Source organism: Meleagris gallopavo, chromosome 12 (assembly GCF_000146605.3).
Source record: "Meleagris gallopavo isolate NT-WF06-2002-E0010 breed Aviagen turkey brand Nicholas breeding stock chromosome 12, Turkey_5.1, whole genome shotgun sequence".
NCBI lineage: Eukaryota > Metazoa > Chordata > Aves > Galliformes > Phasianidae > Meleagris > Meleagris gallopavo.
The window spans coordinates 6,286,248-6,311,108 of record NC_015022.2 but is presented as its reverse complement, the minus strand read 5'-3'; the positions used below and the strand labels follow the sequence as shown (position 1 = coordinate 6,311,108).

The 24,861-nt window shown below is 36.7% G+C and overlaps 1 protein-coding gene across 1 annotated transcript; it reads right to left on the bottom strand.

Moving 5' to 3' along the window:
• Positions 1-1,224: 1,224 nt before the first annotated feature.
• On the bottom strand, positions 1,225-16,759 carry ICE2 (interactor of little elongation complex ELL subunit 2). Its single transcript, XM_019619426.2, is given in 12 exon segments — positions 1,225-1,386; positions 2,322-2,500; positions 4,519-5,458; positions 5,949-6,133; positions 7,829-7,988; positions 9,793-9,812; positions 9,815-9,908; positions 10,263-10,397; positions 11,637-11,756; positions 12,854-13,121; positions 15,371-15,475; positions 16,337-16,759. Coding segments are annotated over 12 exon segments (2,550 nt in total). The 5' UTR covers positions 16,534-16,759; the 3' UTR covers positions 1,225-1,239.
• Between the last annotated feature and the right edge of the window lie 8,102 nt (positions 16,760-24,861).

The window sequence follows — 24,861 nt, the reverse complement described above, 5'->3', positions numbered from 1 at the left end:
AAAGCAGTTACTGTACAAATCTGAATCTAGTATTTTTTACTGGAAGTATACTAATCACTTTCCTTATAACAGTGCACTCATGTTTGGTCTTAGTTGTGCAGAAAAGAGATTTTACAGTAAGACACCTTCTAATAACATTTTTGCTTTTCATCCCAGTTTATTCTATTTTCTGTGCTTTGAATTACAGATGTAATCTCTTCTATACAGGATTTTTTACTGCTTCATTCTGAGTATTGATTACTCTGCATGCATAGGCCCTATTACATTTTTGAACAGCAGATGGAAAGGAGATAAGGACAAGTTTATCATAACCATCCCTTTGACAGGGATATTTTGACCACATCATGTACTGGGAAATCAAATTTCACTGTCCAGTTAGGTACAGATAACTTCTATTCAACTATCTGAAAAACATAATTACATACTGGTGTTCAGAGATCCTATGCAATACCACAACTATAGAAAGTAGTTTTAAATAAAGCCACACTATGTATTTTTCTCATTATTGCAATGACAAAATTACTTCCATTATATTGTATTTGAGACACAAGTATACTGCTTCCAAAACTTGCAATTTCTCATATTTCTAAATAACAAAACAAGCCATATCTTGCTTGCTTTTCCTCATTCTCCTGTATCTTATCTGTCTGCACGTTACCAGTGTGTGTTACTATCGTGTGTCTCCAAAGAAAAACAAGTTGTGCTTGACCCTCTCCCCTGCTACAGGTTCAAAAGCGAAGACATCTGTATTCTCTGAGCCACATACCCAATTATTTCTTATTCACCAACTGGCATGTGATAACAAATTGATTTAAAATGATTTCACAAAATAGTATACATTTATAGTTCATTTTTTATCGAGAAGTATTCTCACTGCTTCTACATCACAACAATCTGTGCTGCATTTACTCATGAAAAAAAATAAATCAAAGAATTGAAGTCATGAAGATTGCTAATCTCTGAGAACTAAGTTTGGGTTATAAATTTTTCTTTGAAAAGTAACAGATGCAGTTCTTGCAAACAAAGGTTACTGGATGTTATCCAGTGAAAACCAAAGTTGAAATGTCCCCATATTGCACCCAAGAGAAATTTTAGAAAAAGAACTTACTTAAGATAAAAGTGAAAACCAAAGTTAGAAAATCAAATAAGGATGTATAGAATATACCTGTCATAAACACCTTTCTCTTCTGTTATTTCATGAAGGTTTAGACATCCACATTTCATACAAGCAAGCACAAATCAACACATCAACTTACCAGTATAAAATAAGCATTCAGAATGAAGCATACTCTCTGTCCACAGTTGACAAACTTCACTTTCTGTAAGAGCTTCAACACCATAATAGGCTTGGTATTCCAGTTTAGGCAATAGGAATACTGGAATAAGCTATCAAAGCAAACACAGGCAAAATCAGCATGCTGGGCAAAAATGATTGTTGCAATCGAGCTACATTTTGACACTTATAATCATCATTATCTTCCACTACAACTGTAGCAACAAAGAGGTAACAGCTTGTGCCCTATGAAACCCACACAACAAGCTTAAGACTATGGAGACACTGTGTAAAGAAAGGCAAAACAGAGAGATAAAAATAAAACAGGAAAACTTTAGGCAAGTTTTTACAAAAAATAAACTGATACTAAGCCATTAACCATGAAACTTATTTTGACATTCCCACTCTTATGCTCTACTGCCCTCTGCAGGAATCTAAAAAAAAGATACGCAATTATGACACCGATTTGCCCGCTGGAATTCTGCCTTTTATTCACATCAAGCAAAGCCAAGATAGTTCTTCCAAGCAAGACTGTAAGCGTATAATTTTCACAAGTATAAGCTACTAAGATCTATTTCTATTTCAATAAAGTATAAACACCTTACAAGCTGTTGACCTGTCTATCATAATTCTGGTATTTTGGGGAAGACTATACCAGATTCAAGTTTGTCAAACGATTAGAGGACTTTTGACAAAACAGTGAATTACTGAGGATTCCAGAATAAGCTTTCCTTCTCCTGTTATAATACTGAATATTGGATTTCACTTGCACTTAAAGCATTTTAGCCCTTAAGATAAACAATTTGCTAAGATGTATTCCAGAGTCTTTTCAAACAGCATGCTCTTATGATTCCAAACAATCTTGAAGTGTTTGGAAAAAAAAGTTTCTCCATTATCTTTTAATAACAGTTCAAAGAGGCATTATTTTACGTGAATAGAATTATTCAAACATATTATTGAAGTGTAGTTGTAGTAGCAAATGCAGAATCACATTTAGAATCTGTCCTAATCAAGTAGGTTAAAAAAAAAAAAAGAGCCAATTCTGTACCTTTTGAGCTTTCTTCTTTTTATTGAAACGTGGCAATGATCTCACTTTTTGCACACTGCAACGCACAAGTAACAACAGGTCATCCAAACTGAACAGCTTATACACGAGGTTGCCATCCTGAGGTGCTTTATACTCTCCAGGGTCTTCCACAAGCATCTGAAGTTCATCTGGCAGCTTTCCTACAGAAAATAAAACCCAAAATGACAAACTTGGGCATTTTTCACTTTGAGGCTAATCAAGCTTTTTTTGCCCTCTCTCATAGTAGTTGATTTTTTAAAAGCCATTTTGTTTGATAATAGTTTGAGGTAAAAAGCTTGCTCATTACGTACAGTAAGTCACTTGTTAAGGTGCTTGTTTTTTAAAAAAAAATAATTCCAGACAATGCCTACAATGGCTTTTAAAGAATATATTATTAATTATTCCCATATTTTATCCTGCTGTTGAATTTCTTATACAGAACGTTTTTTGTGCAGATGGAGTAGAAAGGTGATTTTTTTCTTTTAAAAGTTACTTTCACTCAGCACAAAGAGACCAAAAAATTACTTTGAATGAGAGTTGTTATCCATTTATTAGTTACAGAAACAGCTCAAGCCTCAGGTTTGGCTGGTGGCATAAGGCTCCATTCCAAACTGAGTTTGTTTCAATTTCAATTACATTAACTTCTGTATTCAAAAGAAACTTCTTCAGATCTTAAGATGCAGCTTTGAAGTTGATGGACACCCATATCTGTGCCCGTCACAGACATTTTAATGAAACACCAAAAATACAAAAGATAAACTCTGATTTTTTTATCCAATTCTGCTTTTGCACTGCAGACCTGTGGAAATACGTATCAAAACTACAACCACAAAGAAATATTGCTGTAGTGCTACTAATAAATACATTCACCATTATATTTATTATTTAGATGCACCTTTGAATGAACAAATACTGTGTGAAGTACTAACATTCAAGTGACAAAAAATAATTTTCTGCTTGTAAAATAATTAACTTAGTTCCAGCCTTCTGCCAAAAAGACATGTAAAGCCACTTATCAGCTTGCAATATCACTTCCAATCTGTTGAACTCGGTTTTCTATTTGTTCACAATACCACATTTCAGTTTCTTAGCAATATTGGTTTTACCACTCCAATTAAAAATAAACAACACTTGAATTCCATGGTGTGGCTTTGTGGAAAGATAACAAGTTGGAAAAGTATCATGCTGCTTAGTCCTTTAGATGGGAGGAGGGGAAAGAGACATGTCTTTGACCAATAATTAAAATCTGGTTGACACAAAGGAAACATACCTAACAACAATTTCAGCTCATAAAAATATTACCTGTGTTAATCTGTCTGCAATGGAAACAGTTAAATAATTAATTCCTATGTCATCAAGCATACAGCTAATCAGAAAACACCAATAAAACATGTTCTCCCACCAAAAAGCACTGATTCATTGGAATTAAATATTTGAAAAGTGTATCCATGCTGATCCAACTGCCTGCTTTCCTGTCAATTCACCTGAAGCAAGGGTTCCTAGTTTCAGTTTTACAGAGCTCAGAAGCTACTCAGGCAAGTAAAAAGCCCTCAAACTTGAAACCTTCAAGTTCTTGGTAGAGGTCTGGGTCTAACGTGGGCTCAATTTCCAGCTCAACACTGGAAAACTTGGAGAATTGTCTTGTAGTGAGTTCTCACCAGCCCTCTGGAACAGATTTTGTAAGAGCTGAGAAACAGAAACTGAGGGGGGATTCTTAAAATTTGGACAAGTCAATACCAACTTTTCTTCAAAATTTTAATTACATAATTTGATCTACAGAAAAAGTAAAGTAATTCCACTTTCAACTGAGAAGAAACGATTTTTGTAGACCTTCTCACAGACCAGACTGCTCAAACACTGAAACTTCTATGGAAAAGTAACTAATCTCAATACCAAACAACTTGTCCTTTCTCAGATGCCTTGTTGTTTCTATAATTTAAATTAATATTTCTTATTCGCCTCTATGGACAAGCAGCTCCACACATTCTCTCTTATTTGCGCAGCGTAGTACCTGTCAAACACACAGTATTTTTTAGGAAAAAAGAAGTCACATCTCAATAAATGTAACAGAAGAATAGAGTTACTACTAGATTTTCTTCAGGCAAGGGAATTAAAATGCGTTTCAGCTGAACTGAAATTTTTAAGTTTCTCTCCACAGACAACAAACACTACTACTCACTCCTTGGCACCCCCTGAAAAAGACACGTCCAGGTATTCCTAGATGAACCATGAGAACTTGAGGCAGGGCCCAGCACAGGTGCTGTGTGGGAGATCACTGGTGGCTTTGAAGATTGAGGCACATGAGTTTGCGCAGCATTAGCATGGTCACAGCTCACTGCTGGCTGCTCATGAGCTTTTTGGGTAGGTGACTTGAGGAGCTCCGTTTGCATTTTCAAAATCTGTCCAACAGGATCAAATTCTTTGGACAACCTTCTTGGAGCCTTTCTGGAGACGTTTTTCCCCTGATGCACAATTTCTGAGCAATCAGCCATGCTTGTTGATGGATTTGGGGTGGGGGAAGGTGACTTGGAAGTCTGGACCAAGGTCTGAGAAACAGCATTTGGAACAGTTTTTTTGCACTCAGTATTTTTATGTTCTGTATCAATTATTAAACGATCTTCGTCGGTGTCACTACTGCATAAAGGAGCATATATCTCATTTTTCTGTGCAGCACAAGAGTCTTTTTTGCAACTTACAGCAGGATATGAAGTATTTGTTTCATTGTCTGATACTTTTTTGGTCATGACATCCTGTGTTTTCAACTCCATCTCCACAGAATGAAAGTTTTTATGAGCCCAATTTCCTCCAGGGCTGAAGCACACATTGCCACATGATGGAAGCTGCATTCTGGAATACGCTGAAAATCCTTGCTCAGAAAGAGGAGCTTTTCTCTCTTGAGCTTCACTGTTTATGGTAGATGTCAGTTTTTTTTCTGTTTGTAAGTCACATGACAAAACCTTATCAGTGTTACTAACTGAACAAGTGTTTTCTGTTTTAGAAGTCCTTGAAAGTTTGACGGCTGCCCCAAAAGTTTCCAGTTCTGTAAAATCATCATCAAAATCCATCCCTGCATCATCTGTAAGTGGAATCTTCCTGCACTGGTAGGTGTCAGAAGGCATCTTAATATAGGGAGAAAAATAAATAAATATTGTACAATCAAACAAGCCAAGAAATAGAATGCATTAACCACGAATGAGACAAAGTGGAAACCTGAAAACTGTTTTAGGATCCAAATTTTCACTGTTGAGTGAGAGGGGCAGCTAATGAAACAAATCCCTGTGTTTCATGTGAAATGTTCTTAGACTGTAGGTATTAAAAGGTCTTTCAAAACAAAGTCCATAAAACTTGTCATGCCTAAATAAACCAGTTAAAACATATTTTAATGAAAAAATAAACATTAAAGCTGAGTTGAAGATATAATAGAAGCACTTAGAGGAACTGGACAGACATCCTCACAGACAGTGCCTGAAGCTCAGTAGTTTAAAAACAAACAAACAAATACCAATCAGCGGGACACCTAAATTTTCCTTCATTATCACACAAGTAATTTAAAACACAGTATTTTTTTTGTTTTTTCCCCCCCTCCAAGAAATAAGTGAAGCTACATACATCCCATTGAAACAGACTGTCCTCATCTGGTTTGTCCATCAAAACATCGGAAACTGCAGCGTAAGACTTTTTAGTTGCTAGGAAGTCCGCTGGAATTTCATGGAATACTTGGTTCCTCTCTCTTACTGTTATTTCCTTTTTCAGAAGAGGTGAGTCAACGAAAACCACTTTAGCTGCTTTGTTGTCTGCTCAAGAAAGGAAATGCATATTAAATGAAAGAAAAAAATATCACTTTAGAATTTACGTCATAGATCTTTCAGCTTCCAAATATATTACAAACCATTCCACATTTGCAAACAGATGAAAAACCATGCTCTCATTCACTATCAACAGAGAAGTCCAGCTAGTCTGAATTATGATCCCGAAGCACCAATGCATGACACATTAACAGCTGATCATATTTTAAATGTCATACTACATAAGGAATTCCTAAAGAACTAAGGATTCAACATTTCTCACATAGCATTATGAAAATAAAATGTATCTTATTTTCCAAAAAGATTTTTTTCTTCCTCTGTCCTGCATATATTAACCACAGCGAACCTGACTTGGGGACTGTTATTTTCTTTTAAAGATTCATTGCCCAAAAGTGATGGCTGAAGTTTATATTTTTTTCTGATCAGTAACTAAGTTAGGGTACTTATTAATGCAATAGGTGGGTTAAAGTGGTGGGAGCCAAGGATTGACAGGAGAAAATCTTTACTAGTAACTAACTGTAACACTGTACTGCTAACGTACTTCAAGTGACTCCTTGACTGTTAACTTTGAATAAAAAAATTAAGTCTAAAAATCATAAAGCTAACATGAAAGGAGCCAAGCACAACACTACACAAAGTACTTCAATTTGATGTAGAGAAAGATCAGAATTTCTAAGACTTGCAGATATTTGTCAGCTACTATCCAAAAGTTTGCCATACAGATGTGTGTGTGATGCACACAACACTGACATTACAAGACAGCTTCCACTGTAATTCAACTAGTTAAAAAAAGAATGGACAATGAGAAGGGAAATCTACATGCAAATTACTGATGGGATAGTACTCAGATGAGTTAATCAATTTACTGAAAACAATTTTTCTTCTAATTAGGAAAAAGGCCATACTCCTTGAACATTCATTAAACAATGATGGAAATTGGTTCTTTTAATTTCAGAAGTCACATGCAGTTATTTTCTTCCCAAGGAGTTTCCTGTTTTAGAAAGCAAAAAGGACATTTAACTGACTTTGCTTTTTTCCAAGTGGAAAATAACTGAGCATCTCCAAACTCAGTGTTAATGGCAGTATCTCTAGAGGCTGTTGCTATTCTCAGTAACAAGGTAGGACAAAAGGTAGGACAAGGTGCAGAGAACTATGAAATGACCTTGCTATTAGCTTTCCTCCTTGAGAGCAGAAGGAACACTATACCAGTGGATTTTTAAACATCATTTCTGTTATATCTGAAATTAAAATAAACACAGTTCTCGAAAAAACAAAGGCCTTGGACTCATTATCCAATAAAAATCATTTATTTCAGATTTCTGTCCTTTATAATGTCAGATTTTATTATTTTGTTTGATTATTTAAATTAAAAACTATTGAAGTACTTAAGAAACTCATTCCTGCATTCTACAGGTCAACTTCTTAAGAAATGCTAAGAATCCTAATTTGTAATTACAACTATGATTTTAACTAACGTCAGTTTTGTTTTTTTTCCCTTTTAAATCAAATCAAAGTTAAATTATTTTACTGTGTGAACAAATCTAGACTATCTTCTTTTTCTCAGTTGATCCTGCTTGATTTACTAATTTTTTTTGTCCTTCTATAAGATGAAAAGGGATTATGAAAAAATATCAAGAACTTCCTGGACAAAAATGTAGTTTTTATAGCAAAAATATACTATACCTGCATCAGGGATCATTTTAACACAAACTGGGATTTCCCACTGTTCCTTGTAGTTTAATCCATGATTATTCAGCAACGTAAATAACGACTGATTACTTAGAACAACTTGAGGGGAGTATTTCAAAGCAAGCTTTTCTGCATTTGAATCTGAGCTAATATCCTAAACAAAAGAAAGTACATTTTTAAAGGTTTTCATGTAAGACAGGTAATTTAAATCTGTAAACAAACCAACAAACATGAATTAGCTCCACAGCTGCAGATACCCAACTATACCACCACTGTGCCAGGTTTCAAAATCAAAGTAAACAGCCTTACAGTTTTAGCTGAATCCTACACCTCCCTCTACTTGTAGCACAAGAAAACATATCTTGCCTTCTACCTTTCTATTAATTCCTAATAAATTGAATTACTAGGTCAAACAAGAACAAAGGGGCAGTAACATATGGGAGTGCAAAAGAAAAAAGCAACACATTCACTCACACGTATCACAGATGCTCTTACAAGTTAAGTAATAGCACCATGGAGCAGCCTAACATTAAAGTATGACTAAAACTGCACAGTTGTTTCAATACAGATTGCCTCTAAAGAATGTCAAAGCAAATATAAAAACATGAAGCAAACAAATTCAGAATTGAAACAACGGAAGTATAAAAAAAATTATGAGTTTCCAGGAAAAAAGAAGGTTGGGCATATTCACTAGGTGGGAGAAGAACAGTAAGAACCATGGAGATACTGAATGTTCGGGAGCATTAAGGGCCACGAAAGATAAGTAAGAAAATCTAGCAGTGCCTTTTCTTTGTTCACTGAGACAACATGAGAAATAATACATACATTGCTCTGAAAGTAATGCCCCCTATTTATTTCCATGAAAATTACACAGATAAACAGCACAATAACACTATATGACAGAACAGATACTCTGTTACAAAATGCTCTTTTTCAACATAGTGACCACCGCTAGCTATGCATTTTTGCCAGCCACAGAGAAGAGCCTGCATGTCATACTCCAGGCATGGCTGTCTGGAACGTAGCTCATCTTTCATGTTGCTGTTGCCACGGCAGAAACATCTGCTGCCTCACTGTGCTCACATCCACTGGTTGGTCTCTATAAACATTCAGCAATTGTCAATGAATGTCAGTGGGTGCCATTTTTTTCCCCAGGGAGGAATTCAATTCTACATCTTTGCTTAACATGCACTTCCATGCAGATGCCATCCTGTCAGACTGCCCCTGTGCTGCCATTTGTCACACAGCAACAAAATGTAACAGAATATTGGCAGGAAGGTTCAGCCTTTACTGCCATACCACCAATATCCACCTTTGACATTGTGGGCCAACATAATAAAATAGGAGGCACTACTTTCAGAGCAGATCTCATATTTTACAGACCTAACACCTTTTGTGGAACATTATTCTCCTGAGTCACCTCTACTGCTTTCTTAACCAACAAACTTCTTTGCAGTCATAGTATCTGTTGACAGGTTGGCTTCTGATATATGAACAAACTCCTCAAATAAGTGCACAGCAAACTATCTGAAATAAATAGTCAAAAAACAAGTTCTGCAGAATGAACAAAACAAATCCATTTCTCAACACAAACAGCAACACCGGGTATTGAACAGTGAGGTAGAATGGAATCTTAAAAATTGCTCAACTCAGGAATGCAATTTATATTGTTTAGCAAAAGAGATAGTTAGATAAAGGACACCTAACTCACTTCTCCAAAAACTGAAGAGCCTAAAATATTTCTCGACCATGATGCAAAAGCGTAACAATGTGATAAACCAATTTTGGAAGAAGGCAGTATGACATTAAATACTACACAAATAATGATACAGAATGTATCACTATGCTACAAGATGCTTAAGATTAAGACAAAAATGATGAAATAATGCTGCCACAGAAATGAAATGGTTCTTTTCTCTAATATGTGCCATAAAAATGACAATAAAAATGCTACTTACGTTGTGCATAAGAGAAGCCTTTTTTCTGGAGTTATAATAGATGTAACGGTTTTATAATCTGTGCAGAGCTGAACAGGCATGGTAGGGAATGCTGTCTTAGCATATCTTGCTGTACCCTTGAAGAAAATCAAGCAGGACCAGGAAACAATCTTAAATGAAATCATGATGACCCAACATTCCACCTTCTGTGATGAAAGTTATTAAGGACTTATGGATGTGCAAGTTAGCGTTATGTCAGGAAAAAAAAGAACTATTAGCGTCATATTTTTAGGGAACACACAATAATTGACAACCTCTCTGCCAGAATAATTCCATTAATGTTACTGAAACATTTTCACTATGAATTATAACCCTCTAACCCAAGAACTAAATAATACTTATAAAAATTAAATCTTTGCATAACATGATCTGTGTATAGTTCTACCAACTTGAGAATTACACCAGAAGAGTAAGAGCACATAGGATATTACCATTGCAAGAAGATTTTTTTCCAGCTTGAAGGTCAATTGCGTGTTAAATTTTCCTCCCATGATGCTCATTATTTCATGTAACGTGTAAAACTCAGGATACTTTTTCACATGTCCAATACAAGCCCTGAATAATTCCTAACAGAAACAAACAAAACAAAACAAAAGCATTTGTATATTTCATAAGAACTTGAATAACTTTATTTTCTGCAACGGCAATAGTTACATTAGCATATACTTCCTGTAGAGAATACAGAAAGACTTAGCAGATCACATACTTGTTCAACCAGTATAACCCCATAACAATCTTACAATCAGTGGTATCAGAACTGAAACACATTCTGAATTCTCCACAGGCAAGACTGGCAATATATGCATGTAGGCTTAAATCAGTTTAAAAAACTCCAAAAAAACTAAAAACAAAAAGCAAACAAATAAACAAACTCCCACTAAATTCAGTACTCTGAATTGTGCTAGAAAAGGTCATTATTTTGTTTCCAGGGTTTTTTTTGTTGCCGTTGTTTAATTTTTCCTTGTTTTTATAAGAAAAACTACTTCTTTGTGTTACTCACTACCTAATTTTATACCAGCCTGGGAAAAAGTTATAAAGGTAAAGACATAGAAGGATTATATATCTATTCCAACTTGTTTTCCTGTCAGAAAGCATTTCCGTTTTAATCTGTTGTAGGAAGTGTTATGGCACTTACTAGAAGAGACAGGAGTTTTAGTAGAAAGTATTTAACTACAACACTTTAAGTAAGGCATCACACTGCATTAAAAAAAAAAAATAAAAAAAATCAACAGCAAGTCAACCCAGTAATGTGAAAGCTGATCAAACCTGTATTCTGGAATTTCTTACCCAAAATGCATTAAACAAAGAAAGAAAGATAAATTACATTTGTGTTCAATTGCACAATCATCAAACTGGTGATTTAACACAGCATGAACTTCCAGACAGCTATGATTACAGCCTGATTAACCTCTGATTAAAGTGACTTTGCAACACACTTCAACTTTTGCTCAATATATGCCCCAGTAGCATACATTTAGCATCAACCTGTTAATACAAACACACACACACACACACACACACACACAGTGTAATTTCTTCCTTCACAAATATAAAGATCTCATGCACTTTAATGTTGACTATCTTCATACTGTATTGTATTCAACAACCATACTTGTATCCTATGTAACTACCCAAACTGTGGACCAGGCTGTGCTGGAGAGCATCAGTGGAACAGCAACCTTTCAAGTCTCACTCCAAATCAGCAGCTCCGGGAAATTGCATCCCACGAGGAGTGTTTATGCAACTTAATCACAATTTCAATATCATTGTTTAAAAGCAGAATTAAACACAGCATCAGTAATTACCTCAGTATAAAGCAGAGCATCTTTAGAGATACAATCATAGTCTTGACTGCAGCTTTTTGCAGCATTTTGGGCAAATTTCATAAATTCTGCAACTTCAGTGTTTACTACTTCTTTCATTTTCTGGGAGGAGAAAAAAGAAACAAACTCATTTTTAAGACACAATGGAATCCTAGGCTAGGTATGTAAACAGCAAAATCTCCAGAGATGTAGCACAGGTGATGGTATGAGGAAGGGCACGGCTTCCACTTGCTGATCAATCTGGCAAGTCTTCCCATGCATTTAGTTTCACTTAAGTAAAAAAGAAACTTTGCAACATTAGGTCTGCGTCCTCTAAATACAAAGCAAGCTTATTTCCCACATGCATGGGTGGCTTAAATAAAACAGAATTAGAGAACACTGTTGGAACAAATTTACATGATAGAATGACAAAGGTATCTGAGCTCTGACTTAATAAGCATTACATTGTAAGTAACAGCAATGCAGCAAGTGTTGATCTACCTAGAAAAGACACTCCCAGTGATACAGTGCAAAACAAAGGAACTGGCATTAATAATGATGCACTGCACACCAAATAGTACAGTTCAAAAACATTTACCATATACAGGATTCAGATAAAATAAAATGTACGTGAAACAAAGTATTTACACACTGCTGACTGACCAGTAAGTGTGGACTTGAGCATTTCTACTCCAATAAGTCTGAATGTAGCAAGCATCTAAGGTCAACATGTAGGTTTTCTCACATGCTAATGAAGAAAGTTCTGAATACAGGGTGTTGACAAAAATTGCATCAAAATATATTTATCTCACCACATTATAAAAAGCTGCGACATGCCATTATGAAATGCTAAAAATTACACTAAGGCAAGTCCAATCCTTCTTCTCATTAAAAAACGTTTGTTTGTTTTTTTTAAAAGCCATCAAACATTTATACTTAATGTCAGCTTGTTAGTACGCTCCTTTCAAGAAGCGGAAAAAAAAGGGAAAAAAAGGCACCAGTAGCTTTCAATAAAATAATCAAAGGTTTTTACATTTATATTAAAAATGCTATCCTGAATACCTTTATTGCTATTCATTATATCAGGTTAAAAGGAGGTTCTGACAAATAGAATTTGAAAATATTTCTGCTACATTTTTGTTCGGTCTTCAAAGCTAAAAAAGTTGTACAACTCTCCTCTGTGATATTCGTATGTGTATATACACAGGTTTACCACTTACCAGATATGTCAGTAACTCTCTTTGGCTTGCTGCATTGAGAGGAAAATGATTTGGTGTTTTTGAGAACTTAGTCATCAGATACAAATATGTTTTCTGCTCCTTCTCAGTCAGACAAGAGGTAAATGGATAGGGAAGTCTAGGTTCTGGAAAAGGATGATCATCAGTTGCGGTTTTAGTCACCACCTCAACTGCATTTGTAGCCTGTGTGTTAGCAGTCTGTTTGTTTTCTGAAGAATCTGCCAATACCTCCACATCTTTCTTCGCCAATCTGAAAGAAAAGTAACAAGTGAAAGAACTTACACACTTTTACCTAGAAAACAGTATTTGCTAGAACTGTATGACAAAGGCAGTCACACAACTGTGAATTTCAAATTCAGCAAAATGCACTCTACCACTCCAATATACAGCTTACACCTCAAGAATTTTCGTGTTCCGAAACTTCATGTGAGTCAAACTTACTTTTAGAACCAACAGCAGCTTTCCTACTGATTTCAATTAAAAACAAAAATAAATGCACATATTCATTTATATAATGGATGTTGAGACAAAAAAGTACATTCAAAACTGATGGAGTGCTCTGGAAAACGCATTAACAGTGAAAATGTATAGTTTCAACATTTCCTCATTAGCTGATAGTTGGTATTCAGAAACAATTTGCACTTAGGAAGGTCTATCTTATGAGTAAAAGTTATGATAATAAAGGAGAAAAACTAAATACAAAAAGCTTTTCTTTTAATGCAAAAGAAGAAAAGCACTGCATTTTAATGACAGGAATCCCAGGTTTCAGTGAAAATTTTTCCCAAGAATAGGGTACACAAGTTTCATTTTCATTTCTGAACACTGATGGAAATCAGTGGCTAGAAATGACATTGGGGTAAAGTAAGAAATACTAACGGCCCTAACAAAAAACAAAGGAGTAACATCAAAAAGCTGGTTCTTATAATGACTCCAGTAAGTGAAAGCCATCTCTATCCTAATCTATTTGAAGTGTTTTTAAGAAATAAAATATTAAAGGTTAACAAAATGAACATTAACTGTTGATCCTGGAAAAAACGTATTTTAAAAATACAATTTCAGCAGGAGAAAACATCTCAAGTGTTATTCAAACCCAACAGTATCACATTTACAGTTCTTAATAATACTTCACAGCTGTCTCTCTGAATATGAGAATATGTCCATCCCTGTGGCACAAACTGGCAAATTTAATTAAGCTGCAGCAGCAACAAGATGCTGACTCAGATACGCCAATGTTAGAATGTCAAGAAATTCTAGCAGCTTAAATTGGCTGTATTCAGTACCGAATGAAATGGCAGCACATCAAGATCATTTCAGTATGCAGTGCTGTCACAGTCTTCGTCAGGGTGCAAACAAAAATAATCTGACAGAGCTTTTCCGTCCACATTTACAGCATTATACTTTATTTGAGCTGACGACCTAAATTTTCCTCCTTCATTTTATCAGCAACCTGCCTTCACAGCTTCTATGGTGAGTGAACATATATGTTAGTAAATACTTATCACAATCTCAATATACAAATTGACGTTTTATCCAGCTCTTGTCCACATTTGCGCCAACAGGTTACATTCCTCTTCCTCTTTGTGATGGCCACTCAACCCAACCCACTGATATCCTTATGTTATTGTTGCAACCTCTTTCTGGCTATAAGCTCACTTCTATCCAACAGAACTGAACATAAGTAACTGAACTCCCAAGTATAGTCATACCTACTCCAGAAACCCTTAACAGCTGAAAGGAGATTTAAAAAAAAAAAAATACAAAACCTGAATATCATATAATATTCCAGCTGTTGAAATCTTGCAGTGTGAGTCCTGGACTTTTCATTATGCCAAACAAATGTTGATTCTATTTCTTCAATTTAAAATAAAAGGCATCAGAAGTGTGCAGGCAGTACCATTTATGCCAAAATGATTTGCGTGCACAGCATTTCAGCTCCTATTGCTCGCCTAACACTCCATACAATTCCTTGAGTAATCAAGAAGCTAAGTGCAACTCCAGGGCAGCTACTGATTCTATGTAAACAGTGTTGGCTACTTCCAAAAAATACAAGTAAAAAGGATTTCTGTGTGCAGTATCATCAGCCAGCTACAAAGTGAGATCACAGGAGACCAACAGCAGGAGATAAACACATGAGATTGGGCTTTGGTTCACGGGTTACAGAATCTTTGTGAGGACTGTGCTTCATACCTTTTTGGTCTGCAAAACCAATCAAAAAAAAAAGCAACCAAAAAGCCACGAAAAACTCAACAACACAACCCTCCCTCCCCAGAACAAACCAAAACCCTGCAAAGAAAAGCTCCATCTCTCAAAAGAGAGAAAAGACCACAGGTCCCAACCAAAGCTCTCTCTGCTTCTGAGGCACCTCACAGGTAAGGCACAGAGCAGCTGCTGCAAGGCAAGGATTCCTCTCAGGGCAACACGCAGCTGTCTCACAGACAATAACTGCATGTATTTACCAAAAGAGTGCTGACAAACAGCACCAATCACAACAGAATATACCTGTTTGATAAATTCCACAGTTCCAAGAGGCTCGGAGCCAGTGAATATTTTTCATACGTTTCACGTGAGAAAAACACTTCTTTGCCATTTTTGGGTGAAACATTCCTGTTAATAAAAGAACACTGTGATATATAACAAATTTAAAGACAAAAATCTGATCCCGAGAAACAAAGAACAGCATTAATTATAAAATAAATTAAAAACCAGAGCCTATACAGCGCTTTCACATTTCTTCTCACAGAAGGTATTTACACCACACCTAACACCCCGCTGGCTTTCAACACTAAGATAAACCCTGGTCCCACAGCACCAGAGGATTAACTCGGTGTAAGGTCCGTGGCAGAAGCGGTTTGAGCCCTCAGCTCTCAGAGGGCACCTGCCCACACTCAGCGACTGCAACTTCGGGCAGAACACACAACTCCGGCTACTTCACGACACGGAGATTGCTTCCCACACAGCCCCTGAACGGCCCTTTTTCCACGGGAAGCAGCCCTTCCTACAGAGTCAACTAAGCTACCTTGAAGGGCACTAAGAAAGATTTATTTCGATTTATTTCCGTCGCCTTTACAAATGAACTCAAAATCACTTCATCTAGGCTTTAAAAAAAAAAAAGTTTATTCTTTTCGAGAACGAAACGAGCGCTACCCTCCCCAAACCCACACGGGATGCGTTTAACTCTCCTCACTCCAGCACTAAACAACGAAGCCAGCCACCTCCCTCAGCGAAGCCGCGACTCCTACTCCCCCCTGAGAGCGGCACAAAATGGCGCCGCGCACCCCCCACCTCCAACCCAGCGGCGGGGCGGAGCGGACACGAGGACCCAGACCCTCCCCGCTCGCTCCTGTCCCCGCGCATGCGCGCCTCGCCGCAGCGCGGCGGCACTGAGACCTGTGGGGTATTTTTCCGCCCTCCGCTCCTCAGATGCACCTCTGCTCGATTACAGGGAGAGAGCGAGACTGTACTCACCAACTCAACCACTGTCCTTCGGCCGCCATCTTAGAGCGCCTCGCAGGGAAAGGACCTGCCGCTTCATCGTCTCGCTGCCGGACGGGCCGGCCCTCACGGTGTTGACCAATCAGCGTGGCGACATGTGGAACCGATGCTGTGAGCCAGCTAATGGCTGCACGGCTCGAGCGCATGCTGGAGGCGCTGCGGGTGGCCATCTTGTGGCGGGCTGCAGCATGGCGGCGAAGCTGTGTAGGAAGGATCGAGGCGTGCGGTCGTGTTTGCCTTTACCCAGGGGTGATGAAGTCTGTCTAAGGCCTTTCAGCACCGACTCTCACGCTTTAGCTAAGGTGTGGTCCTGACCAGGTGTCATGCGCCTCGCGGCGCCTGCTCCCGCCCTGGGTGTGTTGAGCCCGTCTGGGCTCCACAGAGCGGTTGAGCCCTCAGGGGTTGGGGCTGTGTGTGAGGTTTGTCTCAGAGTAGCTGCACTTCCCAACTTCTCTCTTTTTTCCCCGTGGGCTTTCAGTTCCCTTGGCTTGCTTCCCGATAGTTACCATTTAGGGCAGAGCCACAAAAAAATCAACTTTTTTTCCTTTTTTTTCCTTTTTTTCTGATGATAAGGCTTTCCAGTGTGGTAAAATGTGGAATTTATACATTCTCTATCTGTAGATTCAGGTAATGGAAACGTGGCATTATAAGAAAAGGTGATCCCCTTTTCAGCTCAACAGATGGAGAAATGAGGGTCTGGGGTATTGCAGAATGAAGGCATTGAAGCATTCACTGCATCTAGTCCTGTAACTAAAACTGGGCACTGCATGCTAATATGTGGAGATACTGAAATTCAGGGTTACCTAGACTACTTTATTTAGATCTGGGCCCCCAGCACAAGCACGTGGAGCTGTTGGATTAAGTTGAGAGGAAAGCCATAAGGATACTCATTGGGCTGGAGCACCTTTCTGGTGAAGAGTGAGGCTGAGAGAGTTGGGGTTGTTCAGCCAAGAGAAGGTTCCAAGCAGACCTTACAGTCTTCCAGGACCTAAAAGAACCACCAGGCAAGTTGTGGAGGGACGCTTTGTCAAAGAGTGTAGTGAAAGGACAAGCCATAATGGCTTTAAACTGAATAGAGTAGATGTAGATGAGATATAAGAAAGAGAGCTATGAGGTTGTGGCACAGGCTGCCCAGAGGAGCTGAATGCCCCTTCCTTGGAGGTGTTCAAGGCCAGGCTGGGTGGGGCTTTGGGCAGATCTAGTGGGAAGTGTCCCTACACGACAGGTGGTAGGAACTACGTGGTCCTTTGAATTCAGGACATTCTGTGGTTTTATGATTCTGTGTCCAAAACCACCAACTAGAGAGTCTCTACCTAGTTTGCAAGGTCACTGCAAGCTAAAAAAAATTTTAATTCTTGTTCCTTTTTTTTTTTTTGGTTTGTGTATCTCAGACAGAGGCAGAAAGGTTTTTATCTCCCATTGGAGTCACCCAGAGCCCAGTCATGGAGTTAGCCTTAGAAGGAATAATCTTCAGAGCTGAGGTATGGTGAAGTTTACATAGCAGAATTAGAAGACTTATCCAGCTTGTGAATGTGTCATAAATCCAACTTTAGTCTACCATCTTCCTAAATTCTGTCAATTTTTCAATTGAAGTTATCTACTTCCTACATGTGATTTTTGTACTTCTATGATGTAAGCATTAACATCAGGAAACAATTTCTTGCTGTGGGGGTGACCTAGCACTGATACAGGTTATCCGAAGAGGTTATAGAGTCTCCTCCTTGGAGATATTCAGAAGTCAGGAAAATCAGAACCTTCCCCTCCTCTTTATCTAGTGAGGATGTATCAAGCTGTAGCCCAATATGTAGTATGAACCTGGACCTGGTTCTGAGAAAGCTGCTTGGGATGGCCCTGTTTGAGCAGGGGTTGGATCTCCAGATGATCTGACCTGCAGAGATCCCTACCAGTCAAACCCATACTGTGATTTTGTGACATACTTTGGGGATCAAAAACACCATATTTTAACCTCTAGTTCTGCTTTCCTTATTGGCAAGCAAGGGAGTCCCTGATTTGTCTCTCATTCCTCTCTTTTATTATGAACAGTTGTTGTTGAACTTAGTGAAGGTTAGGACCTCTCCTGTGAATTGAGAAACTGGGGAGGAGGAATCAGTTCTCGAGGGTGAGAAAATTAAACCTGGACTTTCACTGTCTTAGTGCTTATGTCGTGAAGCTGCTGTAGAACAAATGGCACTTACAGTTCTAGGAAAGCTATGGCTTCCGTAACTTTTTTGACTTGATCAGTAGGTGATGGCTTCTTCCAGATTTAGTGCTTCAAAGCAGAAAGCTAACACCTAATTCTGGATTGTGGGCAGGCAAATTAATGCTGAGCTGTTAAAGCTCTGTCAAGATGAAGTGTTTTTGGGTAGAAGTCTAAGTAGAACTTTACATGTATAAAATCTTGAGATAGAAACCAAAGGTACTGCTGACATTTAGGTGGTTAGCACACCAGAGGAGGCTTGCAACTCTGAATTTTGATGCCTAAATTACAGTAAAACTTTAACTGAATCCTCTCAAATCTAGACCAGAGCACCATCTCCAAATTCACTGGGAAGATTCTAAGACAAATTTCTTCTGTGGTGCGCTTGACACAGTGTACTCTGATGTTGAACAAGATGACATTTTCAAAGAGAAGGAAACTGGATTGATCCAATGTAATTCTGAGGATGTTTACACTCTTCTTGGCCAAAAGGGGAACTTAGAAAGTGTTTGGGAATCTTCTCATTTCCCTGCTGTCAAACATTACTTTATTTACTTAACAAAAAAGTGATATATGTGCCAAGAATCATGGCTCATTTTGTAAGGGTGGATTCCTTAAAGACTGAACCTAATACACGTCAAGATTCGGAAGAACAAAAAGGTGCTACTGACAATAAAATTAAAAAAAAAAAAAGCAAGACAGATTTTTCCATTAGAAGCTGAAGTTTTATTACAGGATAACAGTACATAAAGCACATCTAAAATCGATGTGTTCAATGCACTTAATAAAGGTAATGTAATATTAAAGGTACAGTTTCTAAGTACAATATAACAACATTCATATTAGAATGAAAATTGGAGTATTTAAAAGACAACATTAAATCTCTTATTTTTACAGTCATATTTACAAAATGAATCAAAATACTTTTTTTATCGGGACTGAGTAAAATAACAAACTGGAATATAAGCAGGCTATCATAAGAGTGAGTTGGAAAGGTCCATGAAAGTGAAAAGTTAAGTGACTGGGTAAAGATCATTAGCAAAGGTTTAGTACAATACCACTTTAGTATTCCTCTTGATGGCTTACATTTTATGGTGGCTAGAAAAGGAATTTATACATACTGTACACATAACAGACAGCATACATTTACATGTACAGTATAATTTCATTTAAAGGTGTGTGTATTTACAGAAATCTGAGCATATCACTCAACGAGGTTTTTGAAGTTTATGTGCTTAATCCTCAAACTGACATGTATTTGAAATCAGTATTTATTCTGGTTTTGTTACGTTGAACATTTAGTCAACAGGGAAAATATGTTAACCAAATGATTTTGCATAAAGGTATCAAACTATTAAAATTAAAATAATAGGAAGAACTTGTTCCTAGCATTATGTATAAGTTAGTAAATACAAATTTAAGTGCGACTCCTTTTCTTTTTTAAAATATCAAAAGGTGACTTAAATCAACAAGGGAAAATAAAATTGTCATGGCTTATATTTAAATAAGATTGTAGCTTCAAGAGGTTTTTATCATTATCCTGATAGTGTTTGCAATTAAACATTCCACTTATGAAAATATACCCACGGTGCAGTAAAGTTTGTATTTTATTTTTAGGACAACAGTATGTTTGCTGTTTAAAAAAAATTATTTATATATATATATTCCTTGAATTGAGGGTATAAAAGCAGTGCATGGAAGCCAAGAATCATGGCTTTAAAATTCACTACCTTCTATTATCAAAAAGTGCAGTAAACAGAAACAATTGTATTTAATAAATTGCTCAAAAATCTTTGCTAAAGATCTTATAAATTCAGTAATATTACAGAAAAATTCTAATAAATATTTAAAAGGTTAATTACCTCCTTAGTTAGATATTTGATATCCATCAGTTTTTAAGAATTAACACAAAAACAGTATCTAGAATGAAAGGAACAGGGGACAGGAATAATTTTAAGGGTACGTGACTATGTAAATTAAGGTATACATGAAAAATAAAAACAAAACCCCCAGACCTGACAGAATGTTGCAAATTCCACTTCTTAGTTAACTTCAGTTGCTAGTGGCTGACCTCAGATATGTATGCGTGATTTATAAAGCATACCCAAGGACTGAATTTAGCCATCAATCTGTCATGGAAGATTTACAGAAAATTCCTATTTACAGTAACTGGAGTTAAGCGTGTAGGCATGGCCTAGTGCCATCCACAGTTCGAGTGTGTGCAGATCCTATTTAAAGTGAAGAGGGAGGAAGGCACCCATCAGAACATCACCAATAAATATCAGATGCCACAACCAGATAGTACTCTCCGAACGGCCAAATAACTACCTCCCTTTCAGACAGACAGCATATTGTAAATACTTTATTCTTGTAGATTTGATGCTTTTGTTTTTTCTGATACAACACAGGCAGACTGCTTTAGTAACCGAAAAGATAACAAACTGGACAGAACGTTTTTATTAATGTTAATAATGTAGAAAAAAATTCTACATTTGATATCAAGTATCTGTACCGGTGAAGTAATTTTCTCCTTATTAAATATACTATAGAATAATTTATATAATGACACTATGCGTTTAAAGAGAGAACCATGTCCCAAATCTTGTACGCTGATACAGGTACTTGTTGGGCATATGTAGGTGTATATATATATATACACAAATATATATATATTTATATATAGTTATACTCAGTGAAATTAACAAGACCCAAAGGTGGTATTGTCTAGGAATAAAAGGGGTTTTTGTTTGCTTTTGTTCACAAAAGTAACTTATCTAGCACCACACATCAGAAAAACACAAAAATAGCACACTCTAGTTCTAAACAGCTATGTCTAAAATAGATTATATAGTAAAACAGATATTATACAGCATAATGTGGTATTTGATAAACAGATAAATATTTGCACTGTGTAGGCTGTTTATAGTATAACTTTATCTATACAGAATGAAAGCAAAAAGTTAACTGTATAGAGGTGAGCAGAACAACATTAAATATTATGACTCCAAAGCAGAGACGAAGTTAAGAGTTGAAAGAATAGAGCAAGATAAAATGTTTACAGGCCATTACAAGTCCTTAAATTAGTAGTAAAATAAGGAATCAGTTGCTCAAGTTTAAGAAAGCAGTAAACAAGAGATTGCATTTACATGCAGATGTCTAAAACTTGTATTTCTTTTAAATCTATGCACAAAAAGTCATTTGTTTTTATTGCTTGACATTCAGTTATGGCTAGAGTATTTTTTAACCTTTTTTGTACTTTGGAAACAAGAATATTGTTAAAGGTGCCATAAAAATGGACAACATTGAAAACAGTTTGCAAATAAACCACCTAACACTGCAGTTCTTTATACATTTTAAAAAGCCTTGTCTGGGGTTTGTCATATGTTAAATATATTTAAACTGGGAAAATACATTGTAGCTTGAAGCCTCCCATTGGCCCAAATGTCCAATACAAAAACACATCTCCAGAAAAGGAGCAGGCAAGACAGTACAGTTACATATATAGAAGCAGCCAGTTAATGTCCTAATATTTCAAATATTCACCACTGTTCTGTAACTTGTTTCTAAATCAATGTAGAAATGAGGAACATTTTGGATTTAGAAAAGTGTACAGTACGTATGCCTTTTTGTGAAATAAAATTCACTGTATTGCTTATGAATTCTCTGCATTAGATACGATAGCATTACAGATTGTAAATTCCTGTAAAGTTTATGCATTTACATTAAGACTCTGTGGGGTAATTTAGGGTAGTGTTTCTCAAACTGAAAGTCACAACCGCTTGAAAGTTGCTAAAGTGTTCAGATTACTATCACAAAACTGTATGTCAGGCAAACATGGCTCGGTTCTGTGTCAATTGTAGCAGCTCTGCTCACCTCTGCAGACAAGCATGCTGGGCAGGGAGCTCATCCTGCTCACTGCATGCAGCTCAGCTCCCAGCGAGGAGGAGCAGAAGAGCTGGCAGTTGGCTGTTGCAGAAGCCATAGAGTTACTACTACTCAATACCAGCTCGGCTGCTTCGTTAGAAAAGACAGCCGGTAATTCCAGCTGGTTCTCACTGCCTAAGCCAGAAAAACGACGTACGTCAGTTCCTACAGAGCCCTATGAAAAAATATAGCCCCGAGGGACTGTGCTTTCAGAAAGCTTGAGAAACACTGACTTACAGGAAAACAAGTGTACAAAGGACATAATAAACACTGAAAACATGCAGGTGTTAACAAAAAGGTGTGGTGTCACGTGTCAAGTTGAATAACTTGATTGTAAAGTTCAGCTTGAAGAAGTAATGAGATTATGAGGGAAGACAAAAAAGTGAATATTATGGCATAACAAAACTTACAGATACTGATCTGAAGCCTTTATCATGTTTTACTTCTTATTTGGATAGCCTACTTATTGCTATAAAGTTATTGCTATATTCTACCGATGATAAAGGCAAAAAAAACCCCCAAAAACACAAAAGAGGACAAACAGTGACATTACATATGAAATAGGTAGAATACAGCTTTTATTTTGATGTTAAAATCCTATTTAGTACCTGAATAAAGTTCCAAAAATAGACAGTATATTAACCTACATGTTAGATATTCTTCCCCTCAAGTCCAGTGACTTAGCATTGTTTAGTGAGCTATTAACACAGTACTAAGATTAAAGCACATACTGCAACAATTTTTTGACAAATACTCATTTTAAACTTGTTGTTGTTGTGGTATTTGGTATCCTTATACATTTGCCCTCATTTCCACCAAATGATTTACTGACAGGAATATTTAAGCAAAAAGAAAATAGCAGGTTAAAATTCAAATATATTCATGGAATGCAACTTTTAAAGTAACGTTAGCATTAATGATGAAGATCTATTTTGAGTAGTTACTGATCTCCAGCTAAGAAAAATAAATAAAGATGCTTCCTCTTTGCAATCTAAATCAGCTAGCACAGGTAGAATTTCAGATCATGCTAAATGCTAAGAGCAAATTGCTTCTTATTTTGGGATATTGAATAGTAAGTGCTGTTTCTAACATTTGTATTAATAAATTTATCTACTTGGGGACTTCAAGAATTTGCAGGAAAAAATCATACGTTGTTTACACAGCTTGGGCTGGCAACCTGTTTGTTCATCAAGTACAGACTAGGGAATGTCTGTGTCAATCCTTAGAGCCCAAAAGAAGATACTGTCATGTTTGGATCACCCCCTACAAAGTTAAGTGTAGATTGCACAAATTAACAGTATGTTTCATTGATCAGTATGTGAAAGATAGTTTCTGTTGGGAATCAATAGTAGCGGGGATTTTCTTGTAGTGGTGATAGCAGGACACCAACTGATCAAGAGTCATAGTTGCTAAGCAACATCTGCCTTAGAAGGCCATTCCAAGCTAAGCTAGAGTGTCAGCTTGGGAAATATTGAGAAAGGTTTCCCTAATTATTAGCAACATAAAGTAAACAAATGGAAGCTGCAAATCCAGTGGAAAAAAAATTCAAAACCTCAACCTAAGATACTGGAGAACTGATATTTTTTGCAAGAAAAAAGCCATGTTTTTCACTCATTTTTCAAAGAATTTCACTCTCTTCCTGATCTAACTGAAGTCTTTAAATCTTGCTCATTTTGTACACAGTTGCTTATTTACTTTCCTACTTGCGTTTTCAAAAGAATGTGAAGTCACAGAACAATACTAATTGCGATAGGCTCCCAGAATCACACAATTTGGCACTTAGACACTTACTAGACTTCGCTGTTTTTTGCAACTGTTGTGATCATTTTAAATTGCTGCAATTGATGACTTCAGTCTTTTCGTTTCCTTCCAGTCTTTTTTTTTTTTTGCTATACCATAAGCAACAGTGAGAGACAATGTCAAAACTGTTACTGTTCTCATAGTTTATATGACATTATTGCAAAATCTAATAATTGCCTTTCCAGTCATATTGTACTACCATAAACTGCTTTATGATTTTGACAATCATTTAAATACTGAAAACCAATTTTCTATTGCAAAACATTGAAATTAATTTGGAAAAACACTCCAATGGCTATAAGAACATCCAGAGGTCGTTTAAATTAAATTTCAGTTGTGAACTATTAATGGGCCAGCATTAATTTCCTTTTTTAATTACAATTGCAAAAGCTTTGCATCGTTTGGAGTATTTTTGTTTTTTCCAAAATAAAGACCAAGGAGCAGATAGCTGCAAGACTGCATCACAGAATGAGGCACACATTGAGCATTTGGTTAAAAAAGAAATCTGTCCAGTTTTTTTGTGCCTGTGGGGAGAGGGAGAAGGGAAAGGAAGAAATACTCGCATTTTTTTTTCTTT